The 19184-nt window shown below is 44.5% G+C and overlaps 2 protein-coding genes across 2 annotated transcripts in view; one reads left to right on the top strand and one right to left on the bottom strand.

Annotated features, from left to right (window-relative positions):
* Nucleotides 1–19184, top strand: part of LOC113432072 (vomeronasal type-2 receptor 26-like) — a 492433-nt gene that overhangs the window by 371132 nt on the left and 102117 nt on the right. The gene's annotated exons all lie outside the window — the stretch shown is intronic.
* Nucleotides 1437–18756, bottom strand: LOC113425998 (vomeronasal type-2 receptor 26-like; the record flags this gene model as incomplete). The annotated part of the gene is made up of 6 exons (XM_087952857.1): nt 1437–2931; nt 3251–3377; nt 6006–6230; nt 10095–10907; nt 11040–11331; nt 18668–18756. Coding segments are annotated over 6 exons (2442 nt in total), but the record flags the coding sequence as incomplete, so codon positions are not given.

The raw sequence follows: 19184 nt of genomic DNA, 5'->3' as shown, positions 1-19184 counted from the left end.
AATCCTGATGAAGTACTCTAGGTGTGGTCTTACTAAGGCTTTATAGAGTGGCATTAGTACTTCCCTTGATCTTGATTGTATCCCTCTGTTAATGCAACTTAGGATTGCATTAGCTTTTTGGGCTGCTGCTGCACACTGCTGGCTCATATTTAGCTGGTTGTCCACTAAGACTCCAAGATCCCTCTCACAGTTACTGCTATTGAGCCTGGTTTCACCCAGTCTATATGTGTACTTTTGGTTTTTCTTGCCGAAGTGTAGGACTTTACTTTTCTCTACATTGAAGTTCATTTTGTTAGATATGGCCCAGTGTTCTAGTCTGTCAAGATCCATCTGGATCTTGAGCCTATCTTCTTGGGTGTTAGCTAGGAATATAGAGAATACCTCCTTATTGTCAGTCTCTACAAACAACAATTTGGATAACATAGTAAATGATAGATGGTTAGATGGATAGATAGATAGATAGATAGACAGATATTAATAGATGATGGATAGATATATTAATAGATAGAAGATAGATATGGATTGATAGATGATGGATGAATAGATTAATCAATTATATAGATAGATAAATAGATGATAGATATTGATTGCTACATGGATGGGCGGATAGATTAATAGATAGATGATATAGATAGATAGATGGTAGATAGATGATAGATAAATAGATGAATAGGTAGATATGGGTGGATAGATGAATGGATGGATTAATATATGATAGAGATAGATAAATATAGATAGATGGATGGATGGATAAACAGATTGATAGATGATATAGATAGATGATAAATAGACAGATAGATGTTGATTTTGATAAATGATGGATGTATAGAGATTAATACATAGATGATAGATAGATAGATAGATAGATAGATAGATAGATAGATAGATAGATAGATAGATAGATAGATAGATGATATTGGTTGATAGATGATGGATGGATGGATAGATAGATGATATAGATAAATAGATAGACAGATATAGAGTTGGTCTCTATTTGTGGTAGACTTTGGTTATACTGTCAAATCAACCAAAGACCCACTGAGGTTGATGTTTTCTCCTCTTTTGAATAAAGCTAATAAATAAAATGTGGGAAGCATATTCCCTTTTTTCTTACTTCTTTTGTACAGCTCACCAAACTATAGCAAATGTCACGAGAATGAGGATTTTTATCCATTATATTGATCAATAGCTGATTTCAAGTCTTCACATTTGGTTATTCCCATTTTTTGTAACTGCTATATTAGAGTCCTTAGAGTTGTAAGCTAAGCCCTATCTCACAGCCCGATCTACAGACTTCAGCTGAACCCTGGCAAGGCTGAGTGACTTTGGGTTTGCGTTGGGGGGGCCTTATGTTTCTAGGGCTAAGTTAAGATTGAGGTCTTTGTGACCTTGTTAGCAAGCATGGGCTTCTCTCAGGGAATCTCAGACCAGAGACAGAGCAGATGTCAAAATCCAGAATTGGAAGGAATATCCACCACTATATTGCTATGGTGAGATCACAGCATGATTCAATTGCAAGTAGAGAGCATGCTAAATAGAATTTTGCTACTTATTCATGAGGCAATTTGACAGGGTATAAGACTCACAATATGATAAGTTCTTCCCATGTTTGGGCACCTATGTTGGCTAAAATGGAATCGGTGCTGCCTGGGGATGATAGCAATAGCACTTAGACTTATATGCTGCTTTACAGTGCTTTTACAGCTTTCCCTAAGCGTTTTTCAGAGTCAGCATATTGCCCCCAATAATTTTGGGTCCTCATTTTACCTACCTAGGAAGGCTGGAAGGCTGAGTCAACCTTGAGCCTGGTGAGATTTGAACTGCCAAATGTCAGGCAGCCAGCAGGCAGTAGAAGTAGCCTGCAGTACTGCACATTAACCACTGTGCCACTGTGGCTCAGGATATTGAAAGGGCAATATTACTGGACTTTCTGGAGGTATGTTTTTCTTTTGGGGGGGAGGACATTAAAATGTTAAGGGTTGTTTATCAGAATGATTAACAGAAATTTTGGAACATATTTACCCGTGTGTCTATTTTATTTTGACATCACATATTCTTTTGTATTCAGATCTGGTCTTAGGAAAATAATGAAACACTTGGGAATGAAGATGCATCCAAGAAGTCCTGCACTGGAGGACAAGATGGAGAAGACTTGCACAGCCACCATGTACTTCCCTTTGGTGCTCAGGTATGTGGGAATGAAGGACACCCAGACACTGCAGAAGACCAGCATGCTGAAGGTAATAAGCTTGGCTTCATTGAAGGCCCCAGGGAGATTCCTGGCCAGGAAAGCCACTGTGAAGCAGATGGTGGACAGGAAGCCCATATAACCAAGGGCCGCATAAAACATGGTGACAGAGCCTTCATTGCACTGTAGAATGATTTCTCCAGATTGTGAGTGCATGTCAGACTCAGGGAAGGGTGGGAAACTGCCCAACCAGATGCTGCAGAGAAGAACTTGGAGACCAGAGCAAGAAAGGATGATAGAGTTGGCCAAACTTTTCCCCAGCCATCTTTGCACATTATTCCCTGGTTTTGTGGCCAAGAAAGCCAGCACCACTGTGATGGTTTTAGCCAAAACTGAAGAAATGGCAGCAGAGAAGATGATGCTGAATGCTGTTTGTCGAAGAAGGCAGGTGACTCTCCTTGGCTGGCCAATGAACAAGAAGGAGGTGAAGAAGGAAAGCAGGAGACAAACCAGGAGGATATAAGAGAGATCCCTATTGTTAGCTTTGACTATGGGAGTTTCCTGGAATTTAAAGAAAACCCCCAAGACAAAAGATGTGATGAAAAAGAGGAACAGGGCAATGGACATCAAGATGACCCCCAATTTTTCTTGATAGGATAGAAAAGTCTTCATCTTGGGGACACAGCTATCTCGGTTGTTGTTTGGATGTTGATCGGCTGGACATTTGCTGCATTGTTGTGTGTCTGAAAAAGAGCAAAAGTAACATTTACCTTAAAGCTCCTTGTTCTGTAGAAAGCTATAATCCTCTGTTCAAATTTAGGCTGACTTCCAGAGAGCCTTTGGAGCCCAGGGTGACCATTTTTACCCTCCCAGAGGCTCAAGGAAAGCCTCTGGAGCCTGGGGAGTGCAAAACACCCTCACACCCATGGTGCAGGAGGCCGCCTAGGCCACGCCCACCATGGCCACACCCACCCAGCAACCGAGCAGAGAACCCATTGCTAAATTTTTTGAAGCCCACTCCTTCTCTCCCATGTATAGACAGCATCCTTTGGTGCTACCCACCTTCCATGGTGGAGATGGTTCCTTCAGGACACAGAAGACAGTTGTAGCAGCAGATGGGCTTCCCTTCCTGAGGCACCTTCATAAATCCAGGATGGCAGCTTTCCACACACCTGGAAGGAGGCAGAGTCTGGGCAGAGGGAGGAAGACCATCCAGAAAATGATTTATGATTTAATTTCCAGGAATGGTGAAAAGAGAAAGGGGTTGGTGATCTCCAGTTCAAGGCTTAGCTTTAGTAAATGTATGTCAATCTATATAAGAAACTTCAACAATCTACTTTGTTGCTTCCATTCCTTCTTTTCTAATTTTTTTTGTACATTTCTGTTTTTAATTTGGATTCTAAATTTACATGTTGAAATGATCATGGTAAATTTTAATGGATTATTTTTCTTTTGGGATGGGATACTACAGATTCGCACCTATTCGCTAGAACTGGTTGTTAACATTCTAAGCAGTTTGGAGAACTGGTTGTTAGAAGAAATTACTGGCCTAATCCTGTAAGGAAGGCAGGAAGGAAACATTCTGGTGTTGCTTACAGAAACTGCCTCTCCATTAACCCTTATTACATTCTTGGCAGGACTAGATTTCCTGTCTCAGGAATTTCTCTGGAGTTTTTCCCCCCTCCTTTGCTGGTACTTTGCTTGTGTGGAGTGACCATTCAGAGTTACAATGGCCCTGAAAAAAGTGACTTATGACCATTTTTCACACTTACGACTGTTGCAGCATCCCCACAGTCATGAGAGGCCAGGCGAGGAGATGCGTGCCTCGATGTGAGTGATATTGCATTGGCCACACCCAGCCAGTCACATGACCACCAAGCCACATCCACGAACTAAGCCACAACCACAGAAACGGTTGTTAAAAGATTTGAATCCCACCCCTTGAAATGAACCTGAGCCTAACCTGGCTGTTAGGTGAGGCTCCATTCAAAATCCAAGAAAGAAACCATTTGACTCCACTGTTATAGAGAAAAGGACTTTTCCTGGAAATCAAGTGGTAGCATCAAAAGAATTCTAGATCTGAGGCATTAGGCGTGAAAATCACATATACAAAGTGATGGCAATGTTCCCATCCCAATAGTTCAAACTGGCCATCCAATATAAGATGTGTATAATGTCATCTGGGGCATCTTCAGGTGGTGATTCAGACATCTGGCCATTGACCTTGGCCTGGATAGATTAGATGCCACGGCTGTGCAATAAGCAAGTAAGCATAAACAAGAAAGTTTTCCCAAGTCTTACAGTTCACCCTCTCAAGCCTCCAGCACTCTTCCCCCCACCACAAAGCCCAATTTACCCCCCCCCCCATTACTATGACAGTCGGAAAGACAAGCAGAAGAAAGGTTCTTAAAGGCTGACACTGGCTCTAATGTATTTCTCTTCACAGAATAGTGAAACTTTTCTTAAATTATTAAGGATATATTCAGGGGTGGGATTCTACCAGTTCAGACCGGTCAGGTGAACCAGTAGTTCTGGTGAACATTTGGCCCCACCTGCCCACCCCTCCCCTTTTCCTGTGCTTTATTTCCTTATTTTTGAGCACAGCTGATTCATGCGGCAGGGCAGTTTGCCGCGCATCAGCTCTTTTACTCACTGGGGATGCAGCAGAAGATAAGTATTATAGCTAAAAATGGTCTTTTCTAAATGCTGTGCATGCGTGCGCGAAGTGCGTGCTCACCAAACCGGTTGTTACACCGGTTGAATTGCACTACTGGACATATTGATAGATCCTTGGTGCTGTCTGATCTTGGCAATTTTCTTGCAGATGTTTCATTACCCAGCTAAGTACTCTAATAATGTTACTTAAAGGTGCAACTGGACTGGCTTGTTTTTCTTTGAAAACTTTTCACTTCTTATCTAAGAAGCTTCTTCAGCTGTGATTGGATGGTGGGGAATGGAAGGATTTATACTTCTTGCAGACAGCTGGTCATTTGCATTCTTTTAGCAAGCTGTTAAGGCCACCTGGGGGTTTATCTGTGTCCTCAGGGTCACCTGAGTGGTGCAAACAGGTGTGAAGCCTTCTTGGAACTGCTGAAAGGACTGTGTGTTGTAGACTGGTATGTTACCTAGTTTGTGTAATGAAATGTCCGCAAGAAAATTACAAGTTCAGAGATCATCAAGGACCCCTCATGTCAGTTCCGAGCTACAAATATTTTTCTTTCTTGGTAAGGATATATTTCTCACAGAGAGTTTAATATCTAACCAAAGTATTGTTGCCTGTCTTAGAGGGTGTTTTATTTATTTAGTTTAGTTTGTCAAGCATGTATGAGAAAACAAGTATGAACATAACATATAAGTATAAACAGGTATAAGTATATTCATAATAAATGGGTACGAATAAATGGGAACAGTGGGAAAGGGATGGTAGGCACATAGGTGTGCTTATGCATGCCCTCTTATATACCTCTTAGGATTGGAGTGAGGTCCACTGTAAACAGTTTAATGTTAAAATTTTGGGGGTTTGAGGATGTAACAACGGAGTCAGGTAATGAGCTCCAAGCATTGACCACAGTTGCTAAAGTCATATTTTCTGCAATTGAGTTTGGAGCAGTTTACTTTGAGTTTGTATCTATTGTTTGCCCATGTGTTATTGTGGTTGATAGGTAGGATGTTGTAGCAGGCAATTTTGTGTACTAAGCTTAGGTCAGGCCAAAGGCGGTGTAGTTCTAAGTTTGATGATATTCAAAATCCCTCTTGATCCCAAGAAAACAATCCTGTTGACAAGAAAGTCACAAAGACTGAAAAATGTTTTTCTTACCTTGTTCAGCTGATCCATCAATGTCACACCATTCAGATGGACCATAAAGGTGAAATCCAGGGATCCCTGTTTTTCTAGGGTGCCAATCAGGACTTTTTTAATTGACTTGTTGAGAAACAGCCAGTTGACAATGACTAGATCAGCTGTCAGATCTCCTTTCTCATCCAGAAGAACTCCATTTATGGATGCATTGTAAATCTCAGGGTTTTCAAGGAAGGGATGAAGCTGGAATGGAAGAGAAAATGGGAATGTTTAGATAGGATATTTGTGGAAAGTAATTGATTTGTATGACAAGAAAACAGTGAAGATCTCAGATTCATTTTTCCCAAGTTTTCCAGGAGACAATCTATCAATGTTTGAATTATAATCCTTAATAGTTGAATAGTTTCTGGATTCTGTAATTATGCCCATGGAAAAATAGAATACTGTACCTGGAGTCCCTATATTGTCTGTTTCTTGACCTGCCACGTCTGGAGGATATTATGAGACTTGAAAGCCTGTTCCAGCTTTTATCTAGGCAAGGTTACTTTGATTTTTTCCCTTTCCTCCAACTATCTTTGTCCAGTCTATTTCATTTAAAACAGCTTTCTTAGCAGATGTGTACATTTTGTGTCTGTTGTGCGAATGCTAAGCATTTTACATTTCCACCAGTGGTGGGATACAAATTTTTTATTACCAGTTCTGTGGGTGTAGATTGGTAGGCATGGCAGGGGAAGGATACTGCAAAATCCCATTCCCTCCCTACCCCACTAACCTGCTTTCCAACTCTGTTCTCCTCTGCAGGGCAACAAAAGAAGACCCAGCCGATCAGCTGGGACTTGGGAGGTGGAGAATAGGGGCGGGACCAGTCAGGGGTGGTATTTGCCGGTTCTCCAAACTACTCAAAATTTCCACTACCGGTTCTCCAGAACCAGTCAGAACCTGCTGAATATCACCTCTGATTTCCCCCCAGTTTCTGAGTGAAGAGGCTTTTGAAATTCTGGCATGTTCTCATGATATTTTCATCTTTTTGCCTTCTCCTCAGTGGCTAAGATGCTGAGCTTGTCAATCAGAAAGGTCAGCAGTTCGGCGGTTCAAATCCCAAGCACTGCGCAATGGAGTGAGCTCCCATTACTTGTCCCATCTTCTGCCAACCTAGCAGTTCGAAAGCACATAAAAAATGCAAGTAGAAAAATAGGGACCACTTCGGTGGGAAGGTAACAGCATTTTGTGCGCCTTCAGCATTCAGTCATGCTGGCCACATGACCACGGAGACATCCTCGGATAGCGCTGGCTCTTTGGTTTTGTAATGGAGATGAGCACTGCCTCCTAGAGCCTGAAACAACTAGCACATATGTTTGAGGGGAACCTTTATCTTTACCTATAGTTGTGATAGTGAACCTATGGCACATATGCCAGAGGTGGCACGCAGAGCCCTCTCTGTGGTCACATGAGCCGTTGCCCCAGCTCAGCTTTGCAGTGCATGCGCATACGTCTCCTGCCAGCCAACTGGTGTTGGGATCTCTGCCACACATGCACGGGGGGCATGGAGAGACATGCACAGGGATGCGTGTGCATTTGCGGGGTGGGGCACACACATATTGAATTTTGGGGATGCATACGCGAGTGCTTTGGGAAGTTGGTGCTGAAATGTTTAGCCATCACTATCCTATAGTAATAGCAATAGCACTTAGACTTATATACTGCTTTATAGTGCTTTATAGCCATCTCTAAGTGGTTTAAAGAGTCAGCCTCTTGCCCCCAACAATTGGGTCCTCATTTTACTCACCTCAGAAGGATGGAGGGCCGAGTCAATCTTGAGCCTGGTGGGATTTGAACTGCTGAATTTCAGGCAGCCAATAGGCAGCAGAAGTGGCCTGCAGTACTGCATTCTAACAACTGTGCCACCACAGCTCCACTATAGCTCAACACTGTGTAAAGTGTTCTCACCTATCATGGAATTAAACGCTTAGAGGTTACCAACTCATCTCTCTATCATCGCCTTGTACTAGAGCCACAAAAGCTTTGTGGGAAACCTGCTCCACAAACTTCCAATTGGTTTATTGGTTGAATGCCTGCAATTACATCAGTTTCCAACATTAGTTAATAAATTGTGGTGATCGGTTATTATTTATTATGGGTTTCTTGGTCTTTTGCTAAAACAAATGAAGAAGCCCACTTAATAAGCTGTATTCAAACTGTACAGATATTCTTGGATGTCCCAGTTCATAATAACCAACATAAAAAACCCAATTATCCTAAACTGCTTGAGCTAGTGACACCATTGAAGGAAACAAGAAACTATTGGAAAACTTCCCTGAAAGTATCTCATTCCAGACTTATGAACTCTAATGATCTTTCTTTGTATACATCTCTAAGGAAATGACAATTGAACACACATGATAAAACCATGGCAGACTGATCCCTTTGACTTCCTTACAGAAGAGAATAACAGAATAACATAATAGCAGAGTTGGAAGGGACCTGGGAGGTCTTCTAGTCCAACCCCCTGCTTAGGCAGGAAACCTTATACTATTTTAGACAAATGGTTATCCAATCTCTTCTTAAAAACTTCCAGTGTTGGAGCATTGACAACTTCTGGAGGCAAGTTGTTCCACTGATTAATTGTTCTTACTGTCAGGGAATTTCTCCTTAGTTTTAAGTTGCTTCTCTCCTTGATTAGTTTCCACCCATTGCTTCTTGTCCTGCCCTCAGGGGCTTTGGAGGATAGCTTGACCCCCTCTTCTTCTTTGTGGCAGCCCCTGAGATATTGGAACACTGCTATCATGTCTCTTCTAGTCTTTCTTTTCATTAAACTAGACATACCTAGTTCTTGCAACTGTTTTTTATATGTTTTAGCCGGGGTGGGATTCAAATTTTTTAACAACCAGTTCTGTGGGCATGGCGTAGGTTGTGGGCATGGCTTGGTGGTCATGTGACTGGGTGAACATGACTTGGTGGTCATGTTATTGGCTGGGTGTGGCCAACTCAACATCACTCACATCGAGGCATGCATCTCCTCACCTGGCCTCTCATGACTGTGGGGATGCTGCGACAGTCATAAGTGTGAAAAATGGTCATAAGTCACTTTTTTCAGTGCCATTGTAACTTTGAATGGTCACTCCACACAAGCAAAGTACCAGCAAAGAAGGGGAAAAAAACTCCAGAGATGTTCCTAAGACAGGAAGTCTAGTCCTGCCAAGAATGTAATAAGGGTTAACGGAGAGGCAGTTTCTGTAAGCAACACCAGAATGTTTCCTTCCTGCCTTCTTTACAGGATTAGGCCAGTAATTTCTTCTAACAAACAGTTCTCCGAACTGCTTAGAATGTTAACAACCGGTTCTAGAGAATAGGTGTGAACTGGTGGAAAGAATCCCACCCCTGGTTTTAGCCTCCAGTCCCTTAATCCTCTTTGTTGGTCTGCTCTGTACTCTTTTTAGAGTCTCTAGAATTTCCCCTGTAGTTGATCTTATGGGACTAAGGAGGCATGCCCTGGCTCAATTTTCTTCTGTTTGTCACCAGGGAGTGACATGATAGCAATATTCCAGTATTTGAGGGCCTGCCATAAAAATGAAGGGGTCAACTTATTTTCCAAAGCTCTGAAAGGCAAGACAAAAAACAATGGATGGAAACTGATCAAGGAGAGAAGCAACCTGGAATTAAGGAGGAACTTCCTAACAGTGAGAACAATTAACCAGTGGAAGACCTTGCCTTCAGATGTTGTGGGTGCTTCATCACTGGAGATTTTAAGAAGAGCTTCAACATGGTATAGGGTCTCCTGCTTGAGCAGGTGGTTGGACTAGATGACCTCCAAGCTCTATTCTGATTACTTGCTTGCAAAGATAAGCAGGACATTAAGAGACATTTGATTGAGGGAAAAGGTAGCTTGTAACATTCTTTTTGACAACCAATTTAAAAGGAGAATATATTGCTACAGAAGGGAAAGGAATGGAGGGAATGCCAAAGGGAGAGGAATGGAAAGTTGAAAATTAATTCCTTTTTTTGTATTCAGAATAAGTGATTTTATATTCCAGAAGAGCTGCCCAGTTCTTACAGTCCCAAAATGAATTCTTGGCTGAAGGAGAGATGCACGTATCAGGAAAGAAATACCTGCCAAGCCTTCAGCCTTGAAAATTCCAATGTCTTACTGCCTTCTGTCTTTGTCCTCTTGGATCTGGAAAAATAGGCTGCGTGTAAGGCCCATGCCACAGTCCAGATGGCCTCGTAAATGTAATAGTTGTCTAAGCAAAGGATCTGACCCATCTGTTCCAAGGACAAAGTCTCCAGTTCATCTGTTTCTTTGCACCGTCTCCAAACTTTCACCGAAAAGTCATCCTTGGTCTCTGAGCACGTATAAGAATTTTCGGCAAAGTGTTTAATGAAGACGTAAAGCTTCCTATATCCACCGCACTTTGTCAATTGATTCGTCTTCAAAAGAAAGGAAACAATGCTATGCATGGAATGAAAGGAAATTCCCTGGTCTATCAAATAGAAAGTTAAGTCCCAGAGCACCGTTGTCACCAGGACTTTTCCTGCAGCAGGTTCCTTAAGTCTTTGCTGTACCCAGTCTAGAATTGCTATTCCTGCATTGATCGAATCGAGTTCTGCAGCATAAAGAAAGACATTCACTTGCTTCCAGTTCCGATATGGAGGCAAATCTACGACGATATTACGAGTGGTGGTTAAAAATCGCTGTGATAAAACTGGACAAATGCCATTTTGTATCAGCAGGGGGGTCAACGTTGTCATGAATTTCTGCCCCTGGTCACTATCCGGAGCTATCAGACCAACCAAACTCCACCTAAAATGGAGGAGCAGTTTGACCATCCCTGAGTACTGGAACCCTTCAGTAGGGAGCATTGGGTAGAAGAAAGGAAACTGAGTTTTGTCCTTCAGAATCGGGGAAACAAAGTTGTAACTAACCTGAAAAGAAAGGAAAAGTGGTGTTTTATCTGAGACCCATGAAAGCCAAAATGCAAGACTCCAATTCTGTCCCAGAAGGACCTTCGAGCAAAAGCTGCACAATTAAAATGTATCTTCTCAGCAAAGAATCACCTGTGGCATTTTGTAGGTGCCCAACATGGATGATATCTGGATGGAGAAGCCAGTCTCAGCCCCTTCCAGAACAGCCACTGTGTTTCTCTGCCTCCCACAACTGTAGTTGGGGACATTGGCCTCCCCATCCGAAAGCAGGTCCAGCAAAGCATCCGAAGTCTTCCCTGCATTGAAATAATTTTCATAGATATTATAACCCAGAGTGATATTGGGCAAGAAACGGGATTCCCGGTTAATCTCCTGGATAGCAAAAAGGAAGGAAAGGATTTTCCAGTATTGTGTCAATGTTATCCTGAAAAGATAATGCATTAGTCAATGAAATTAACATTTTATTGATTCTGGTTTTGCAAAATTACTTCTAATTTGACTTAGCCCAAGAATTCTTCTGAATGGGTGAAAGCAGTTCTGAAATGATATAACATGAAACTAATAATGTTCTATATTAACATTCTTGAAACCCTGCAAACCGATTGGTCCATATGGACCATAACCCGATTGGCCGACTGACCAGCCATGATTGGGTCTTGACGAATCGCACGTGATTGGCCAAACTGATCGCGGGGAATTTGAATGCCCGTCATTGGCCGGCGAGCCACAAGCAGCCCTATATGAAGGGCTGCCGTGGCTCCAAGGCTTTTGTACTGATCTAAACTAAATAAAGGGCTGAATGTTCACTGTTGGTCTCGCGTCTTCCTGAGAACCGATCTACCCGATCTAACTCTGGCGACGAGGATGGGATCGTGAGACAAGAGACCAACCGAGCATGTGGCGAGCGGCACAACATAAACCGCAGAATGGCCGGCAGTACCTCGCCACCCACACCCTTCAACCCGGCTGCTGAGGATTGGGAATCCTACACCGACCAGTTCCAGATGTTTCTGGAGTGCAGCAACCTCAAGGATGCCAACAGGCAGAAAAAAAGGGCCCTGTTCTTAACACACTGCGGGCCCACGGTCTTCAAGATGGCCAAAGCCCTACCCAAGCCCGCCGATGTAAAAGAGATGGACTGGGCCGAGCTTGAACCCATACTCCGAAACCACTATGCCCCTGCCGTGCCCACCCTCATCCGAAGGCACGAATTCTACCGATGGAACCAGCATGAGAATGAGAGCATCAGCGACTTTGTGGCGGCGCTGAGGGACCTCGGGGGTCTGTGCGGGTTCACCGACATGGATGAGGCCCTGCGAGACCGAGTCGTCCTAGGACTCAGGGACCCCATCCTACAGAGCAGGCTGATGGCCAAGGGCGACATCTCCCTCGCCGACACCATCACCGAGGCAACGGCAGCAGAGGCAACCCGAAAGTTGGCGGCGCGGATGAGGCAGGCAAATGCAGCGGACCGGCCATCGGCCATCGAGACAACCCCAGCCTCAGAGAAGCACGCAGAAACCAGCCACTGGGTGACCACCGCCACCCACCATGGCAGCGTCGACTCCCTCTCTGACACTGAGGACGAGGAAGAAGAAATCCACCGACTCCAGGCAGCACGCGAGCGGCGGGAACTCAGTGAACGTAAGTCGAGGTTCCAGTGCGCCGGCTGCGGAAGCGATCACCCCCGCTCGGAATGCCGTTTCCTGGATGCCATCTGCCAGCATTGCAACAAGCGGGGGCACATTGCCAAGGTGTGCTGGAACAAGCGGAACTACAGCCCCTGGCGTCGAGCCAGCAGCCCCCGGAGATGGGACGCCACCCCCCCAGAACCAAGGACCGCCATACCAAGAGTTGCTGGAGCCAAGACAGCCGGAGCAGGCGGCTCAGCAAGGCACAGCCAACAGAGGAGACACATCAGATGGTCGTCATCGGCCACTCCTCGACCATCGATACCCGGAAGGTGTATGTGGAGGTAGGCATTGAGGATCAACCATGTGAGATGGAGGTGGATTCCGGGTCCTATCTCTCCATGGTCTCCTGGCGCACAATCAAGTGCCTGGTGCCTACCCTTCACTGACGCGAACTGCAGAGCCAAAAACTAATCCTGAAGGACTATCAGGGAAACCGCATCCCTGTAGTCGGAATCGGCCATTTCAAGATCACCTTCAAGGGATGGACTGAGGTGCTTCCACTCACCATCATGGACAGAGACCACCCGAGCTTGCTGGGACTACAATGGTTCGCGCCACTAGACATCGAGGTGACGGGCATCAACCACATCACTGAGGCCGACTGGGAAGCAGTGCTCGCAAGGGACTTCCGGGAAGTCTTTGACAGCAACCTAGGCAAGTACTGGGGGTCCCCAATCTCCTTCAATCTAGACCCTAGCATTGCCCCAATCCGCCTCAAACCATGGCGAGTGCCATTCGCACTCAAACCCAAGATCAATGAGCAATTAGACAAGCTCATCACGCAAGGGGTTCTAGAGCCAATTGACCATGCCCGGTGGGAGACGCCCATAGTCACCCCGATCAAACCAGACAGGTCCATAAGAATCTGTGGTGACTTCATGGCCATCCTTAATCACGCACTGCAGCAGAGCGCCTACCCCGTCCCAGTAGTACAGCACCTCCTGCACTCACTGGGGGGAGGCTGGGTCTTCGCAAAGCTCGACCTGGCTCAAGCGTACCAGCAACTGCCAGTCGATGCTGAAACGGCAGAAGCACAAACTATTGTAACCCACCGAGGGGCCTTCAAATGTAATAGACTCCAATTCGGAGTCAGCGTGGCACCGGGGGTCTTCCAGAGCTTAATGGAAAGGCTGCTTCAGGGGATCAAGGGAGTGGTGCCCTACTTTGATGACGTGCTAGTGGCGGCTACCGATAAAACCCAACTGGAAAGCCGCCTGAGGGAGGTACTACAAAATTTCAAAGACTCTGGGCTAAAAGTCAAAAAAGAGAAATGCCAATTGTGCACCGAAAGGGTTGAGTTCCTGGGCTACCTCCTTGACAAGCACAGAATCCACCCCACCGACAAAAAACTCAGAGCCATTAAGGAAGCCCCTAGACCAAGAAACAAAACTGAACTGCAAGCCTTTCTAGGACTGATTAACTTTTACAATGTTTTCCTCCCCCATAAGGCGACCGTGGAGGAACCTTTGCATAGGCTGTTGGATAAAACAGCCATTTGGACCTGGGGGAAGTGGGAGGAAAACACTTTCAAATGCACAAAGGAACTACTAACCTCGGACGCAGTTCTCATTCAGTATAGCGAGACTCTACCGCTAGCCGTGACATGCGACGCGTCGCCCTTTGGCATCGGGGCCGTCCTCAGCCACATGCTACCGGATGGAAAGGAGGCACCCATCACCTTCTTCTCGAGAACACTATCCAAGCCGGAGAGAAACTACAGCCAGCTAGACAAGGAGGCCCTAGCAGTCATCTCCGAGTACCACGAGTACCTCTACGGTAGGACCTTTTCTATCATCACCGATCACAAGCCGCTGCTAGGGATCCTGGCAGGGGACAGGGCCACCCCGAACATCCTGTCGCCTAGGATGACAAGGTGGTCTGAGTTCCTTGCCGCCTACAGCTACCGGCTAATGCACCGACCCGGCAAGAACATTTCACATGCAGACACGTTAAGCCGCTCCCCCCTACCAGACCAAGAGGATGACCCAGCACCCACAACAACAACCCTGCAGGTAGAGACATTGCCCAACCCCCTTCTGACCGTGCCAGACATTGCCAGAGAAACAAATAAAGACAAGCGGCTGGCACGAGTCTTGAGCTGGGTTGGAAAAGGGTGGCCGGAAAATAACAGCAACGAACACTTCAAACCTTTCCGGAACCGGCAAACAGAACTCTTTACCCAGAAAGGCTGCATACTGTGGGGGGACAGGGTTGTAATTCCCGAAACTTTGCAAAAAACAGTACTATCAATGTTGCATGAGGGGCACCTGGGCATCGTTAAAATGAAAGCCCTGGCCAGGAGTTATGCCTGGTGGCTGGGGGTGGACAAACAAATCGAGACCTGGGTAGCCGCATGCAAAAGGTGCCAAGAAACCAGGTCAAGTCCCCCCACTGCGCCAATCCTGGAATGGGAAACCCCCAGGGGCCCCTGGTCTAGGATTCACATAGACTTCGCCGGGCCGACCAGAGGGCACACGTTCTTGATCACCGTAGATGCTTACTCCAATTGGCTGGAGGGAAGCAACATGAAAACAACAACCACAGAAGCCGTCATTAAAAAACCAAGTAAACTCTTTGCCACACATGGGCTGCCAGACGTACTAGTGTCGGATAACGGCCCGCAATTTACCGCACTAGCCTTTCAAAAATTCCTGGCAGAAAAAGGGATACGGCACGCGTTGACAGCGCCCGCTCATCCGGCGGCGAATGGGTGGGCGGAATGCATGGTTCAATACACAAAAAAAGCCATTCAAAAAATCGAAACCAGGGATATACAGGAAAAAATAAATAAATTGTTACTCATACAACATATAACACCCAACACGACAACCAACAAAAGCCCAGCAGAACTACTTATGGGCAGAAAAGTACGGTCCAAATTAGATAGACTGCACCCCACATATAATTCCGAGAAACCCCCAGACTCATCAAGCAGGAACCGAGCATTTAAAACAGGGGACACCGTTTACGTAAAAAACTTCACGGGGGATCCCATCTGGGTACCTGCGAAAATAACCCAGGTAACAGGCCCCTGATCATACCGGCTACAAACAGACGATGGGCGGAATTGGAAAAGGCATATCGACCAACTAAGGTCAAGATTAGCCACCAACACAGACAGCCTACAAACACCACCAGAAAACACCACTAAAGGAACTGGAAGAGGGGGGGAAACCGCAACATAAAAACCAGGAACACCCACCAAAAACCCACAAATTAACCAGCAATACTCACCAGGAGACCACGCAGAGGAAAGGACGGGGGCTTCACCTGGAAGGAGCAGCCAAGCCAGTTCCACCAGCCCGGAAAGACCAGGCGGGAACGACAGAGCCGACAACTCGACCGAACCAGGTAGACCGGGTGAGAGTTGCAGCCATAGGCCCGGCTAACCCTTCCAGGCAGTTCCATCAACGGAGTTGAGAGCGACACGGAGCCCGTCCGAACTGGTCGAAGACTCAACAACAACTGAGCCACGCAGGTCAACTAGGCAGGTACGACGCCCCGCCTACTTGCGCGACTACGTGACCATCCTACGTAAGGACTGAACCAAGAGGGGAGGGGTGTACTATATTAACATTCTTGAAACACTGCAAACCGATTGGTCCACACAGACCATAACCCGATTGGCCGACTGACCGGCCATGATTGGGTCTCGACGAATCGCCCGCGATTGGCCAAACTGATCGCGGGGAATTCGAATGCCTGTCATTGGCCGGCGAGCCGCAAGCAGCCCTATATGAAGGATTGCCGCAGCTCCAAGGCTTTTGTACTGATTTAAAGTAAATAAAGGGCTGAATGTTCACTGTTGGTCTCGCGTCTTCCTGAGAACCGATCTACCCGATCTAACAAATAAGAAACTGCAAACTAATACAATATATTCTACCAGAAAAATATGATAAAAAGACTATATACTTGATTTTACATGTATTAACTGTAGCTAGAATTGTATATGCTCAAAAATGGAAGTGTGATGAGATCCTGACAGATGAGGATATAATTAAGAAAATACTACAATGTGCAGAAATAGATAGACTAATGCTTACTATTAAGGACAAAGAAGAAATGAAATGCTTTTTGACAGGGGACTCATTTTATTGATGGTTAGATAATAAAAACAGAAGTTAGAAAGAGAAGGACATAAAAAGGATAAATGTTAAAATGGAAATTTGTTAAAATGGACAAACAAAATATTATTGTTATTATTGCTATTGTTATTATTGTTATTGTTAGTATTAATGTTATTGTGATGAATATTATTGTAAACACTTTGATTATGATTGCCTCAAAACAATTGTACCCAACTGTTTGATTGAAATGGAATTTTTATATATTATATTAATAAAACATCTGATTGTATTTCAAAAGCACTAACCAAGTGTGTGATAGCTGATGACATATTTTCCCATGGATTGTTTTATATTTCCTAACAAGGCTAAGAGTTCTCCCCAGAAATCTTCCATATTTTGATTAAAATATGAGATTCTTTCAATTTATATTTCATTTTAAGATACTCAGTTCAACTTAGATCCAAAGGAGTTAGCTTTGGCTTATTCTTGAGATTGTCACTATCCTTTCAGTTGGTCTAAGATTTCAGACTAATTGTAATTATTCTGTTTTTTCTCTTTGTTCTCCAGTATTTAATATTGGTGTTGTTTGACCTACTTTTACTAAAGATAGCATCATTAAGTGCACACTTAGGCATAAACTCATGAAGAGAATGAGAAGCTGTGACTCTTGACCAAGTCATTAGGTTATTGATTTCTGCACAGGTTTATATTCTGATGTCCACTTTCTAAAGTCTTGGACTTGAGCTTAATTTTCCTTGAAATCATTTTAGGATTAGGGTATTTGAGGTCAGTTCACAATAGGAATCACAGATATGATAATGCAATGAAATAATAACAGCTGATCTGGGATTCTTTCATATTATGATTGAATGTAAGAACCAAAAAACAAAAAGGGGAGGCTATTGCCTTTTTAGTGTAGGAAAGCAAATTAGTATTCCTGCTTTTTCGAATCAATGTTGATGTCTTTATGGCAGAAGCAAGTAGCAGAAGGGAAGAGCTACCTATACACAGTCCAGCTGTGTTCGAAGAATGTCAAGGAAAGTGGCTGTTCCTCAGAAAAACAGAAGATCCCTGCTTGATTAATGTACTTGAGAACTTCAAAGGAAGCTCATCAGTTTCAGGGTCTAAAATAAATCCCCCAAGGTGAAATAGCTGGAACTTTTGGACTAAGTCAGAAATACAGTAGCTCTACTGCAGAGGGATACAATCAAGACCAAGTGAGGTACTAACACCACTCTAGTAAGCCTTAGTAAAACCACACCTAGAATACTGAATAGAATAGAATAGAATAGAATAGAATAGAATAGAATAGAATAGAATAGAATAGGAGTTAGAAGGGACCTTGGAGGTCTTCTAGTCCAACCCTCTGCTTAGGCAGGAAACTCTACACCACTTCAGACAAATGGTTATCCAACATCTTTTAAAAAAACTTTCAGTGTTGGAGCAGTCACAACCTCTGGAAGGAAGTTATACCGCATCAAGTTTTGGTCACCACACTATAAAAAAGATGCTGAGACTCTAGAAAAAGTGCAGAGAAGAGCAACCAGGATGTTTAGGGGACTGGAGACAAAAACATACGAAGAACGATTACACGAAATGGGCACGGCTAGTTTAGCGAAGAGAAGGACCAAGGGAGACATGATAGCAGTCTCCCAGAATTTGAGGAGCTGCCACAGAGAGCAAGGGGTCAAGCTATTTTTCAAGACACCCAAAGGCCAGACAAGAAATAATGGATGGAAACTGAACAAGGAGAGATTAAACCTAGAAATAAGTCGAAATTTTCTGACCATGAGAACAATCACCAATGGAACAGCTTTGCCTTCTGAAGTTGTGGGAGCTTCATCACTGGAAGCCTTCAAGAAGAGATTGGACTGCCATCTGTCAGGAATAGTGTAGGGTCTCCTGCTTGGGTGGGTGGGTGGGGGTTGGACTAGATGACCTACAATGTCCCTTCCAACTCTGTTAAATCTGTTGATGCAGTGAAGGAAGATTGACATACCTAGATTGACTTACCCAGATACTGGAGTCACAGGAGATATTTTGAAACTTAATTTTTGAAATGTAGCCTGAGTGGCAGAGATTATGCCATCAATGGAAAAATCTCCTGGCCTGTAATGATTCTTTGGGTCTACCTTGCACCTCTGCAGCGTCAGAGGGCATTTGGCTTTGAGCACTCCCCACACTCCCTGGACCCACAGAAGCAGCAGAAATACCAACATGTCGAGTTCCCAAGAGAGCCTCCAGTCCTGTGTGTTGTTTGAACAAAGAATGAGAAGAAGAGATGGAAGAAAGCTTTTTTGTTTAAGGCAGAACGCATCCAAGGCTTCATTTACAAACCAGGGAGGAGGAAAACCCTCCTCGCCTGTCCTAAGGGTCTCTCTCTGTCTAGACCCATTTATGCTCTCACAGATTTCCAATGCCATGTCATCAGCCCTTGAGACTTTGTTATGCAATCAAGGTGAAAACACATGTTTTTGTCATATCTTCTGAAAGGTTGCAAACCTGTCTCTAGAGGA

This window comes from Notechis scutatus, chromosome 2 (genome assembly GCF_049901735.1).
Source record: "Notechis scutatus isolate UNSWTSFEM ecotype Mainland chromosome 2, rNotScu1.2, whole genome shotgun sequence".
Lineage (NCBI taxonomy): Eukaryota > Metazoa > Chordata > Lepidosauria > Squamata > Elapidae > Notechis > Notechis scutatus.
This window is presented reverse-complemented; position numbering and strand designations above follow the sequence as displayed.